A 12,481-nucleotide genomic window follows, 5' to 3' on the forward strand; every position below is an offset into this window, starting at 1 on the left:
GGATTGCTGGGGGGATGATGGTTTCCTGTGGCTCTGCATATTTAGGATTTTGTAAGAAAGTTGGCCTCGGGTGAAGCTATTAAATGGCAGGTTACTTCCGGGGTTTGTAGGTGGTAATAACACAAATTATTTACACCCCTTTGTACAAAAGATGTCTCCCTTAGAGATCTTGCCAGTTGCAAATTGCAATAGGTTCTAGCAGTGCTCTTGGTGCCGTGCAGACAAGGGACTGGTAACTGGGACCTGAGCCCCTTATTTCATTCCTGCCCCAGATACGTCCCTCACCTCTTGTTGCCCTTCTCCCGTCCTCTTGCCATGCATCTCCTACCTATCAGTGGCCTTCACGGGAGCCTGTTTTTTCCTCTTCTCCCGCTGGCAGCCCTATGCAGAGCCTGCTCTTCCTGTCGCTGGCTGGCTGGCTGACTGTAGGCCTGCGAGACTGTGACCACCACGGAGCCCAGCGTGACTGCACTGAGATGGTCCTGTTTGTAACAAATTGCTTACATCTCATTTTGTGATATAAGTTTCACATCTGTTTTGTAGTTGGAAAGGTAGAAGATGTTTATCCGCCCCATGCATAGATGTGCATATGAGATGTAGGGGAGAATCTTGCTGTATTTCCTTTCAGAGAGGGACAATTATCTTTTAGTATATGACATGACCCAAAGAGTGCCAGAGAACCCGTAGAGAAGCACGAATATGTCAGTACTCGGAGAACAGCTGACACTTGTTAACCTCAGTGGTGTATTCCATATTAACATCCAGCACTTACGTTTTAATTTGATTAGATGTTAGGATGTATTGTACATTTATTCCATCTTATACTGGCACTGCTGTAGAGCTGCTAATTCTCACCTCTACGGAGTACATACCGTGTTTCCCCGAAAATAAGACAGTGTCTTATATTAATTTTTGCTACCAAAGATGCATGAGGCCTTATTTTCAGGGGATGTCTTATTTTTCCATGAAGAAGAATTCACATATATTGTTGAACAAAAAAAAAAGAACATTTATTATATTCTGAATAGTTGTCTGGTTATGCTGATTTGTGATGACAACTAACTGTGAATCCTGCAGGGTAAAAAAAAAAATCACAGCTGCATGCTCTGGTGTTCTGTGCGACGGGCATGCTCCCAAATAAAAACTTTGCTAGGTCTTACTTTCGGGGGAGGTCTTATATTTAGCAATTCAGCAAAACCTCTACTAGGTCTTATTTTCGGGGAAACAGGGTAGTTGTTGGCAGAAAGGATGGGATTTCTAATGTCTGGTGCAGCTCTGAGGCCAGGCTGCTCTAAGTAGCAGATAAGATTATTTGCCTAAGATGATTTTACCTTTTATGCTTCCAGGTCTGGTGCCCAATGTCTCCTGAATTTTATAGGGAATATGTGGCTATTAAGACGAAAAAACGGATACTGCTGTATACCATGAACCCAAATAAATTCCGTGCGTGTCAGTTTCTGGTCAAGTTCCATGAACGGAGGAATGACAAGATCATTGTGTTTGCGGACAATGTCTTTGCCCTGAAGGAGTATGCTGTCCGGCTGAACAAGTAAGTGGCGAGCAAGAAAAGTAACTGGCCACTGATGGGCGGGGAAAAGCTTGCGTGCTCATAGCATGCCCTCATGGTTTCTCCATGAGCGCGTCCCTAGCGCCTCCTTTTGGCCCGGAGCGTCGGCTGTCAGTGGGTTTGACAGCCAACGCTCAATTTTGCCGGTGTCGGTTCTTGAGCCCGCTGACAGCCACGGACTCGGAAACCGGACGCCGGCAAAATTAAGCGTCCGGTTTTCGGCCCGACAGTCGCGGGCCGACTTCATTTTTATTTTTCTTTTTACTTTTCTTACCCTTCGGGACCTCCAACTTAATATCGCCATGATATTAAGTCGGAGGGTGCACAGAAAAGCAGTTTTTACTGCTTTTCTGTGCACTTTCCCGGTGCCCGGAGAAATTAGCGCCTACCTTTGGGTAGGCGCTAATTTCTGAAAGTAAAATGTGCGGCTTGGCTGCACATTTTGTTTTCTGAATCGCGCGGGAATAACTAATAGGGCCATCAACATGCATTTGCATGTTGAGGGCGCTATTAGGTTCGGTGGGTTGGACACGCGTTTTTTGCCCCTTACTGAATAAGGAGTAACGCTAGTGCGTCAAACGCACGTCCAATGGCGGGTTAACAGTGCGCTCCGTCAGAGCACACTGTACTGTATCGTAGTTACTAATATTCTGTCTGTGCTCACCCTGACCACCAGCAGCTAACCATACAGAATTGTCTGCTTTTGTGCTGATTATCATCTGTAGAGGGGAGGTAAAGTTTAAAATCTGAGGGCTGTCTGCATTCTAACCATTTCACAGGCACATATTTAAAGATGATGAATTTAGGTTTTCTCTCAAACTGTCTTCAACTGATTTCTGCTCCTGGGCATTGACTGGAATTATGAAGAGTTTTCTCCTTTGAGCTTTGTTTGCTGTTTTGACAATTATCAAGACTAGCTTCATTAGAAGAGTTTTAGATTTCAGACTTGGGTGTGGATAGTTATTCTTTAGCCTTTCTTAAATCTGTTTGACAAAGGTTAGCCAGAATGATGCTTCTGGAACGTTATTGTTCAGTGTTGTGAGTAAACTGAGCCTCACAGCAGCGACTGGAAAAAAAAATGCTATCTGCTTACCTACAGAAGAGATCCAGTGTCCTGATGTGGAGCAGGACCAGCTCCCCTAGGAGACCCTCCGATCCATGAAGTTTCTCAAGAGGAAAACAGTAATCATGCACAAAACTACCGGCATTCCCAAGAAGTGACGCGTTCATTTTGATTAATCAAAAGAAATTTGACAGCAAGTGTGAAAAAATGGTCACGTGAGGTAGAAAAACAGTGCTTATATTTGAATTGGGGTCATTGGTTAGTAGGATGACTTTAATCATTACCTTGACTAGACAAGATCTAATGCGTGACTTTAAAGCCAGCCTCCACTAATAAGTCGTCTTGTTCCAGTGAACCTGTCAGGCTGCCTATATGAAACAGTTCTGTAACATAAAAGCCATAGTTACTCAAAATTCACTTTGCATGTATTTATTGTACAATAAACATGAATTGCTGGCATTAGATATTCTCTTCCTGTTTCATGTCTGTCAGAATCTTCTGGAGCTGTGCGTCCACTGCAGATCCTACTTTCCATGGAGGTCCTCTAGAAAGCTATTCCAAAGACTAGAGATGCTAAAGTTTGTCTTTCTTTTTTATTCTTAGGCCCTATATCTACGGTCCTACATCCCAAGGAGAGAGGATGCAAATATTACAAAATTTCAAGCACAACCCGAAGATCAACACTATCTTTATATCAAAGGTGGGCTGACTAATTCAGATCAGATAGAGCTGCAGTGTGTGAGTGTTTATGGATTAGTAGCCAGGTATGCTTTAATTATCATTAGCATAATCTTTGTACGAACTTGTATGTGATTTTAGAGAGCGTCCTTGACCTTCTGTCTAAATTAAAACCTTACTTTTACCATTGTTCTACCAATAATAAATCTTGGCTAGAGGTAATGGAACGAGAACATAGACCTCCATCATGGATAGAGATTTAATGGAGGATATTCACAGGATTGCTGTGAAAGGGGAGGTGCTGCTGCTAAGTGATTTAAATTTTCCAGATGTTGATTGGGACATCCCAACTGCAGTATCTTCTAGAAGCAGGGAGATCTTGGATTATCTGCAAGGAGAACTGTTCTGTCCACTGGTAATGGAACCCACGTGGAAGGGGGGCGATACTGGACCTGGTGCTTACCAACGGGGACAGTATTTCTCATGTTATAGTGGATGATCTTCTGGGAATCTGTGACCACCGTATGGAGTGATATTAGGACGCAAAGAGATGAAGGTTCATTGTAAGGCGAGGGTCCTAGACTTCAGGAAAACTAACTTTCACAAAATGGGGCAGGACCTCAAGGAGTCGTTAACTGGATGAGAAAAGCTAGGGGAAGTAGAAGGGTAATGGGCAAAACTAAAAGGAGATATAAGGGCAACTAATCTTTTTGTTAGGAATGAAAAGAAAGGGAAGAGGAAAAAGAGACCATTACGGTTTTCAAAAGAAGTAGCTGAAAAGGTAAGGGAGAAAAGGTTACATTCATAAACTACAAGAGATCGCAGAAAGAGGAAGACAGGAAACAATATCTGGAAACATTAAGACAAGCTGGGAAAATAGTCAGGAATACAGAAATTGAAATAGAAGAAAAAATAGTAAATACGGTAAAACAAGGGGACAAGACTGACTTTTTAGATATGTCAGTGACTGACTCTCACAATGCCACTTTTGCATTTCCTTCTAAGGTGAAGGGGAGGCACGTATAGAGGCTGAGGAGGAAAAAGCAAAATTGCTTAACAAATATTTGTTTATATTCCGCTTTTCAGCCCTTCAAAGGGTACATCAAAGCAGATTGCATTCAGGAGCTGTAGGTATTTCCCTATCCCCACAGGGCTCACAATCTAAATTTGTACCTGTTCGGTGTTCACTGTGGAAGGGCCTGGAGCAGGACCACATAAAACAAACACAAATAAGACTGGAAGTGAGGTAAATCTCAATCAATTTTCAGAACAGTGTGTTTATGAGGAACTAATTAAACTTAAAGTAGATAAGATGATGGGGCTAGATGGGATACATGTACTAAGGGAAAGAGATGTCCCTGGCAGCTTCGCTATTAACGGCTATTAATCAAGTTTACTTAGGGAAGAGCCACTGCTATTAATTGCATCAGTAGCATGGGATCTTCTTAGTGTTTGGGTAATTGCCAGGTTCTTGTGGCCTGGTTTTGGCCTCTGTTGGAAACAGGATGCTGAGCTTGATGGACCCTTGGTCTGACCCAGCATGGCTATTTCTTATGTTCTTATATGTATTACATAGGTCATAATCGGATCAGGTCAGCATGCATAAGTGCAATCAGGTCAAAGTACAGAGTTGGGTAACAGAACGGTAGCGTGTTTATGTTGGAGAAAGGTAGTCCTGTGTGATTGGGGTGTTAAGTTTCTTGGGGGATAAGTGTTTGGTCGTTCAGGTGGTCTGTTGTGTTGGTATGGTCGCTTGTGTTAGGGTGTCTTGGTAGGCTGTGGTGAACAGCCAAGTTTTCAGGTCTTTCTTGAAAATTGACCATATTACCCTGATACTAAGAGCGTTGCATTGGCTGCCTGTTACATATAGAGCTCAATATAAAGTACTATGTTTAATTCACAAATCCTTTTAATAATAATATCGAATGGTTAAATGCTTCACTGCATATACATACTCCACAGCGAAACCTCTGGTCAGGGAACATAGGGCTTTTATAACCATTCCATCTCTGAAAAGCGCATGATTGAACAAAGTGAGAGAGAGAGATCTCTACCACTGGCTGGGCCTAAAATATGGAACTCTTTACCAATGGAGTTAAGATTAGAAACTAACTTTCAGTCCTTTTAAAAAGAAAAAAAATCTTAAACATGGCTTTTTAGACCAGCGTTTGGAGAAGAGGGAGAATAATACAAAGGTGTTTTAGAGGATATAAATTTTATGCTATTCTATCTTTAAGAATATTTATTGAATCCCTATCAATTACTCATTTTCAGAGCTATGATAGTCTTTTCTACTATTTTATTTTGAATGATTATTGGTTTTGTTGATTTTATTATTGATGCCTTTTCTATAAGTTTTTTATATTCATGTGTTTTATATATTTTATATTGTTGTAAACCGGTATGACTGTACCAGAATACCGGTATATAAAACAAATAAAGCATGGGATAAATACAGGGGATCTCTAAGGAAGTGGTGGGAATTATAATGCTAAATTAATTGGATGAATGGGCAGACTGGATGGGCCACACGGTCTTTTTCTGCCATCATATTAAAGGAACTGACTGCAGGGCCAAGAAATCGGGCTCTTGATCCTCCATTTTTAGGACAATTTTCAAAGGCATTTAGGTGAGTAAGTAAGTAGACACCTGGCTAGACTGCCCTGGTGGAAAGTTGCCCTCCCTCAGACCCACTAAAAGTGCATTTGGGATTTCCCAAGCCCCGCACATTTAGCTGGATTATAAAGAGGCATTCCAAAGATGTGAAGTGCGTGATTTTTAAATGTATACATAGTGTTTAGCCTATTTTTTGCTGCTCACAGAACGAGGAGGTGCAACGTGTGCCTGTATACCTTGTGGACCTACTCATGCTGCTTCCCTCGGAATATTAGCTGTAAGGTCCAAAGTGCCCATGTGCTTTGCACCAGTGCAGGCTACTTTAAGGGCAGAGAGCAGCAGAATTCATGTTTGTTTCTTTATGTAGCGGATAGGCCCTAACAGAAGACAGGGATTTCTGCAAAAAATTTGTTTTCCAAACTTTTTAGTCTTCATGTTTGCAGCCTTGATCCTGGCTCATTCTACCAGTGTCTGCTTTGTCCGGTGCTGGAGAGGCATCGGCATTTCCCCTAGGCCGTGCAGGAATCAGCGGCACATCCCGCATGGGTAGGGGAGGAGGCAGCAGCATCCACCCCTGAGGCCCAGCAAGGTTAGAAGTGGCGGTGCCTCCTGGGCTCAGGTGAAGGAGGAATCCAAGGTGTCCTGGCTGAGGAGGCATCGGAGGCTGCTGGCTGCATTGAATTTTCTGCTAGGGCCCGGCTTATATTTCAGCCATTGTTTTCCTATTTTAGTTTGGTTTAAAATTAGATGTGCGTTGGTGCAAGGGAAGGAAACGATAGAGAGAGAGAAGGCATGGCCAGAAAAACAAAACTGTAACAAATTAGTCATTAAAACACAGTACAAAAAAACCCAAATTGTTTCTCTTATTTTAAGAAGCCGGTTAATTGGTTGATGTCTACAGAGAGCCAACAATGAAGAAATATATGTGGAACAGCGTAGGGTTTTAGTTATCATTTTGTCTAAATCTTGTTTTTTGGCAATTTCTGATGAATCATAAGACAAGATGCAGCCATAAGAATAGAATGTCGTGCAGGAGGGGCTGCGTCAGGTTCTGAGTCATCCAAAGAAGTGGTGATTCACACTATTCTAAGGGGAAAACATATGGGGCAGGGAATGAAAGACGGCATAAAACCGGGAGCCCTCCTAAAGCAGATTAGATTGTAAGATCTCCTGAGCAGGGAACGTCTCGTGTGTGTGTGTGTGTGTGTGTGTACAGCACTGCGACATCGAGTAGCACTATAGAAATATTAAGTAGCAGTCATAGGTGACCAGTAGTGTTTTGTGAAAAAGCCAGGGATTTATTTGAAGGCCTTTTCTTCCTTTTTCCCATTGTCCATCTTGTGGTCTCCCTTGCTGGCTGAGGTCATCCTTCCCCCCCCTCCTCAGGAGATTCAAGCATAGATCTCCTGCAGTGCTGTGCTACAGCCATCATATATGTATGTAAAGAGATCTCAGCCCATATACATCTGTGTGCAAAAATACAGGCACCCCTGCTCAAATTGTACATTTCAATGAATCTAAGCGAATAAACGCTGACACAGAGTTAAGCACAACACCTTTCTGCAATATTTAATGCAACATTACTATTTATTTACTGATTTTAATAGATCGAAAAGGGCACATACAAAAGTATGGGAGACCCTTCTAGTTGATTCATGATTGGTTTATGTGTGGTTTTTTTTTTTTTTTTTTTAACGTTTTCAGCCTTATTGACTCGTTAGGTCTTCTGTTAATCAAATACTGAGGCTGATTTAAAAGCTGAATGTTAAAATTCTGTGCTGAAATCCAGCGCACACTTTAACACACAAGCTCATTTTTTTTTTGACTGCTGATACAGTAAGCTAATGGTATGCTAATAAATTGGGAGTTAAAAAAATGCATAAAAAACCAGATAATGTGTGCAAAGAAAAGACATAGTGCACAGCAAAACATGATTTATGTGCACAAATCAGGTTATCTGTATAAAAATGTTTTATATGCACAAAAAATGCTTTCAGTAGCAATAACCTTTGAAAAGGCAGCACTATAAAGATTACACTGGGCCCAAGAATACCAATACACCTACTATTGGACAAACAGAACAACCGGGATTGCTAGAGAGCCCTAATTATGCTTTTGGAGAACTATTTTAGGAATTATTATGAATTGTTTTAGAAAACTGTAAACTGGCTTGAAGTTGTTACGAAAGTTTCGGTATATAAAAAAGGTTAAATAAATAATCAGGAACTGCACACGAGCAGAATCCCTTACCTTGATCACCCATGCAGAGCATGGACAGACCACTCACCTAATATCTGCAGAACCTGATTGTAATCCACTTTCAGCTGCCTGAAAGGTGGAATATAATTCATGTAACTATAAAAATAATACAAAATAAAGGCTCACGAATTAGTAAGAAACATGCAGACAAAACCTGAAATGAGAGACAAAAATCCAGACTGAGCAGTGCAACCCTGGAGAAAGAGAAACAGAAATGTATTTCCTTCTGAACTTTGCAAAATACAAAAAAAAATATATATATATATACCGTATGCATTTCCCAAAGCTGACATATTTCAAGCTCTAAAAATAGAGATTGCTTTTTTTTTTTCTTTTCTACTTTTGGGCATTTTTCCTAACTGGGTTGGTCCTAATCTCTCTCTCTCCTACTTTGTTGTTGGTCTTTTCCAGGGTTTCTTATACATTTTTCATTTCTTCTCTCCTCTCATCCTCTTCCCTTCCTTTTCTCTGCATCTGTCTCAGACATTGATCTTTGTTTCCTCTCTTCTCTGCCTCTCTACCCACTCATAACTAGATTTTGCCCCCCATTCTCCCCTTCTCACACCTGCTATCCACAAGTTTCCTCTTCTCGCCTACTTACCAGCTTTCCATATCCCATTCCCCCTGCTGTCTTTCATCCTCCCTTTTTATTCACCTCCCTCTTCAGCCATCCTCTACCTCCATTTCCTCACCTGCTCCATCTCCTGTACGGTCACTCAGACTTTATTTTCTTTATCTTACTCCCTATCAAGCTGTCCATTCCCCCTCAGACCCATTTCCACACACTCACCCCCCCCCCCACCCCCCCCCCCCCGCCTCTCTTACCCCTCACAGTCATCTCCATATACTGCCTCTCCCCTCCAGATCCTTCACACCAATTCTCCATCCTTCCCTCGAGACGCATTCGCCCTCCTCACTCCGTCCCATGAGCCTCTTCCAGTCTTCTCACTCTCTCCTCCCAGATGCAGTCGACCCTTTCCCTCCCTATAGAGCAGTAGTTCTCAATTCATTCCTCGGGGACTGCTTGGCCCGTTTGGTTTTTCAGGTTATTCCTAATATGCAAACATATTCATTTCAGATCTGAAAACCTAACTTCTCAGGTGGTCTCCAAGGCCTGGATTGAGAACCACTGCTGGAGAGGCTGTTCCCTCTTTCTTACCCCGCCTCACCCTCTTGACTTTCTCCCCCCCCTTCTCATCCTGTCCCTTTCAAGGCGGTTTCCCCTCCTGCTGGCTCACAAGATTATCTCCCCACCATTTTCTCTTTCCTCTCCCTTCCCTATTAGACCCCCATCAGTTTCTGCCTCCTCCCCATGAGTCCCCCATCACTTTCTCTCTTCCAGGAAATAGTAGACAGCATTTAAGCAGATGTCATCTCCCGCTGCCACCGGGCCATCTTGTAATAGGACCGGTGAGACCAGCTCACTGCTGCAAGAGATGACGTTCACTTAAATGCTGGTCCTGTTGCAGGCTCATAAGGTCGGTGGGGGAGGCACTTAGGAGAAGGATTGGTGACCATGGCAAGCATCAAAATCGGTGCATCAGGCAGGGGTTTGGGTTATCCCCACTGATTCGATGTCTGAAACTGGGATGGCAGCTATTTTTTTTGGGGGGGGGGGGGGGGAGGGTGGTATTTGCCACTCCATAGTGATGCCTATGACCACGTAGAGATTCATTGAAACAATTTGACCAGGATGCCTACACTTTTGCACATAATTGTACAGTCTAGTCCACAAGAAGAATACGGTAGGCAACTTAAATCACCATATGAAGGAAAGTGAAAACAGTATTTTCGTAATAGTTGCAACTGTTGAGCCTAAAAGGTGATTTCTTCGGCCCTTTCCTCTGAGCAAGGGTGCGGTTTCTGTTCAGAGTGGTTGTACTGAGGTCTAGGGGTTTTATTAATTTTCCAGATAACTGCGTGTTGCTAAGGGATGTCTTTTCTTTGTAGGTGGGCGACACATCTTTTGACCTGCCAGAAGCCAATGTTCTAATTCAGATTTCCTCCCATGGCGGGTCTCGGAGACAAGAGGCTCAGAGACTGGGGAGAGTTCTGAGAGCAAAGAAAGGTAATGTGTGTGTTATGCAAGGTCATCTGCTAATTTCTAAATAATAATCTATTCCCTCTTCATCCTGTCAGGACAGTCCCTACAAATAGGTTATGCATACCAGCCAGCTAATGGAGACCGGGGTCAAGAAGCTCACCGATGTCACCTCTTATATACTCCTATATGCTGACGTGTGTTACTGGTCTGTGGACTTAGGCCTAGCTGACTGAAATGCGGTGTTCGGCTCTTGAGGTGACAGCTAAGCCTCCCTCCCTCAGTTGAGCAGGGCCCTGCCTGAGTGGTTGGGGGACTCCAGAGGTGATGTTGAGATCCCCTCTGTGGAGCAGGCAGATTTCGGAAGAGCTTCCAGGAGCGTAAGGTTGTCTGTTTTCTGTCTCTTGCTCTTCCCTATCCCCTGCCTTCCTAAAACAGTCTTTGTATTCTCTTGGCCCGTTGGAGACTGCTGTTCCTTTCAATTTGTTGATTATCTGCTTCAGGGAAATGTTGTGGGTTACCAAAAGAAACATTTAATACTGGCATTTTAAAGAAAGATCTTTATTCAGATTAAAGTATGGAATATTCCAGGAGAGTGAGATTACTAGCAAGGCAATTCAAAAGCAGTCTTCCAGAGCATTGTTTACATAATAGATTAAATACACACCAATAAGCTAGTATAACATTTTTGTAATCGGTTGACATTACCACAACATCCTCTTAATAAGGTGGTAATATAATTTTATTTTATATGTTAATGAGGTTGGGATACCTGTAAGTCATGTAATTTCTTGTAAATTGAGCTCAAAAGGCAGGAACAAAACTTAAGGTTGACCTAGACATACTTTTTGACTTCTGGCCTACATTTTAGCATTTCAGCATATTCTGTCATGTCAGCAACCTTGAATAGTTTTACAGTAATTTCGTTGTGCAGTAATAGCTTCATAGGAAAACCTTTTCACAGCACTCTAACAGAGCAATAAAAAAACAAAGCGCCGCGATACTCTCGAGTGCAGACGGAGAGAACTGCTTGTTGTGAGGGCTGCTCAGTGGATACTGGGGACCCTGATTTAGCAGTTGCACAGGCTGAGCACTGTGCAGACTTCCTTTTGTTCTGCCTGGAAGTGCACAGAGACAATGCAAAGAGTGCTCCGCAGCCAGGGGGAAATGCCAAACTGTGAGTTCTGACAGCGGGGGTTCTAGGTCAGCAGAATCAGGGATGACCCCCCTCCAGTCATATTAGATATTAGAGTGGGAAGGCCTTGGTCAGGAGTCCAGACTTCCTCCTCTGCCATCACACAGGCAGGAACGGGGGTTTCCCCCTTCACCCAGCCATTCCAGTGCTGCCTGCCCCATGAACAGAGGCGGTTTCTCTTTCCTCGATCAAGTTTTTCCCAGGCTTGCAGGCCTTTTGCAAAGGGCAGGGGTCCCCACAAACTGGGGGAGGTCTCTTTTTTTTACTCCAGCGGTTTCTGCAAATCCACATGGGAAGAAGAGGTCCCAAAGGGGCCTAAGGGAGGAGGAGAGGATCCCTTTCTATCCATGAATTAACAGGAACTGTATAGTAAAAATTAATAAATTAACAGAGACTACATGATGAGAATAAGTACAGATCAAAAATAAGTTAAAGGCAATGCTTTAACAGAGAGAAATTGGGTGAACTAACTGGGGAGGGTATTACCAGGGAACTTATATTGAGGGGGGGGGGGGGTTGATATTTAAGTGCCAGGATGTCTGCTATCTTGAGTGATTGCCGGGAGGGGGAGAGGTGCATGGAGATCAAGAGTGTATGCCTGTTTGAAAAGCCAGGTCTTGAGGTTTTGGTTGAATTTTCTGGGGCTTTGAAAGTTTTTACCATAGCCCTCAAGGATTTTGCTTTTTTTTCTCTCTTCCCTTTCTGCAATCTTAACTTATTTGGCATGCAATGTTCCATCACTGTCAGCTTCCATTCAACTGATACTCTTTTGACCATGAATTTTACTGATCCTCTTCTTTCCCTGAACTTCAAAATTGAGAATCTACTTAAAAATACTAAATAGAATTGAAAATCTCCTAGAAAATTAAATCCTGAGAGATAGAAGAAATCAGGCTGTCTGTAAAATAAAAAGCTTTAAATCCAGTTTACTTTTTTGAATGATGGTTTGCTCTTCATTCAGGCAGACCAGTCCATACAAATGGAGATGGGGATCACGGACTCGTTGATTTCACTCCTATGGCCCTGCACAGTCAGTCTCCATCTCCAGCAGAAGGTGTACAT

General features: G+C 42.8%; 1 protein-coding gene across 1 annotated transcript in view; it reads left to right on the plus strand.

Annotated features, from left to right (window-relative positions):
• The window catches only part of ERCC3 (ERCC excision repair 3, TFIIH core complex helicase subunit), an 86,976-nt gene that overhangs the window by 36,997 nt on the left and 37,498 nt on the right, over window positions 1-12,481 (plus strand). Inside the window, 3 exon segments of the mRNA XM_029605133.1 lie at window positions 1,347-1,549; window positions 3,234-3,330; window positions 10,134-10,251. Coding sequence (XP_029460993.1) covers window positions 1,347-1,549; window positions 3,234-3,330; window positions 10,134-10,251 — 418 coding nt within the window.

This window comes from Rhinatrema bivittatum, chromosome 6 (assembly GCF_901001135.1).
Source record: "Rhinatrema bivittatum chromosome 6, aRhiBiv1.1, whole genome shotgun sequence".
Taxonomy (NCBI): Eukaryota; Metazoa; Chordata; class Amphibia; order Gymnophiona; family Rhinatrematidae; genus Rhinatrema; species Rhinatrema bivittatum.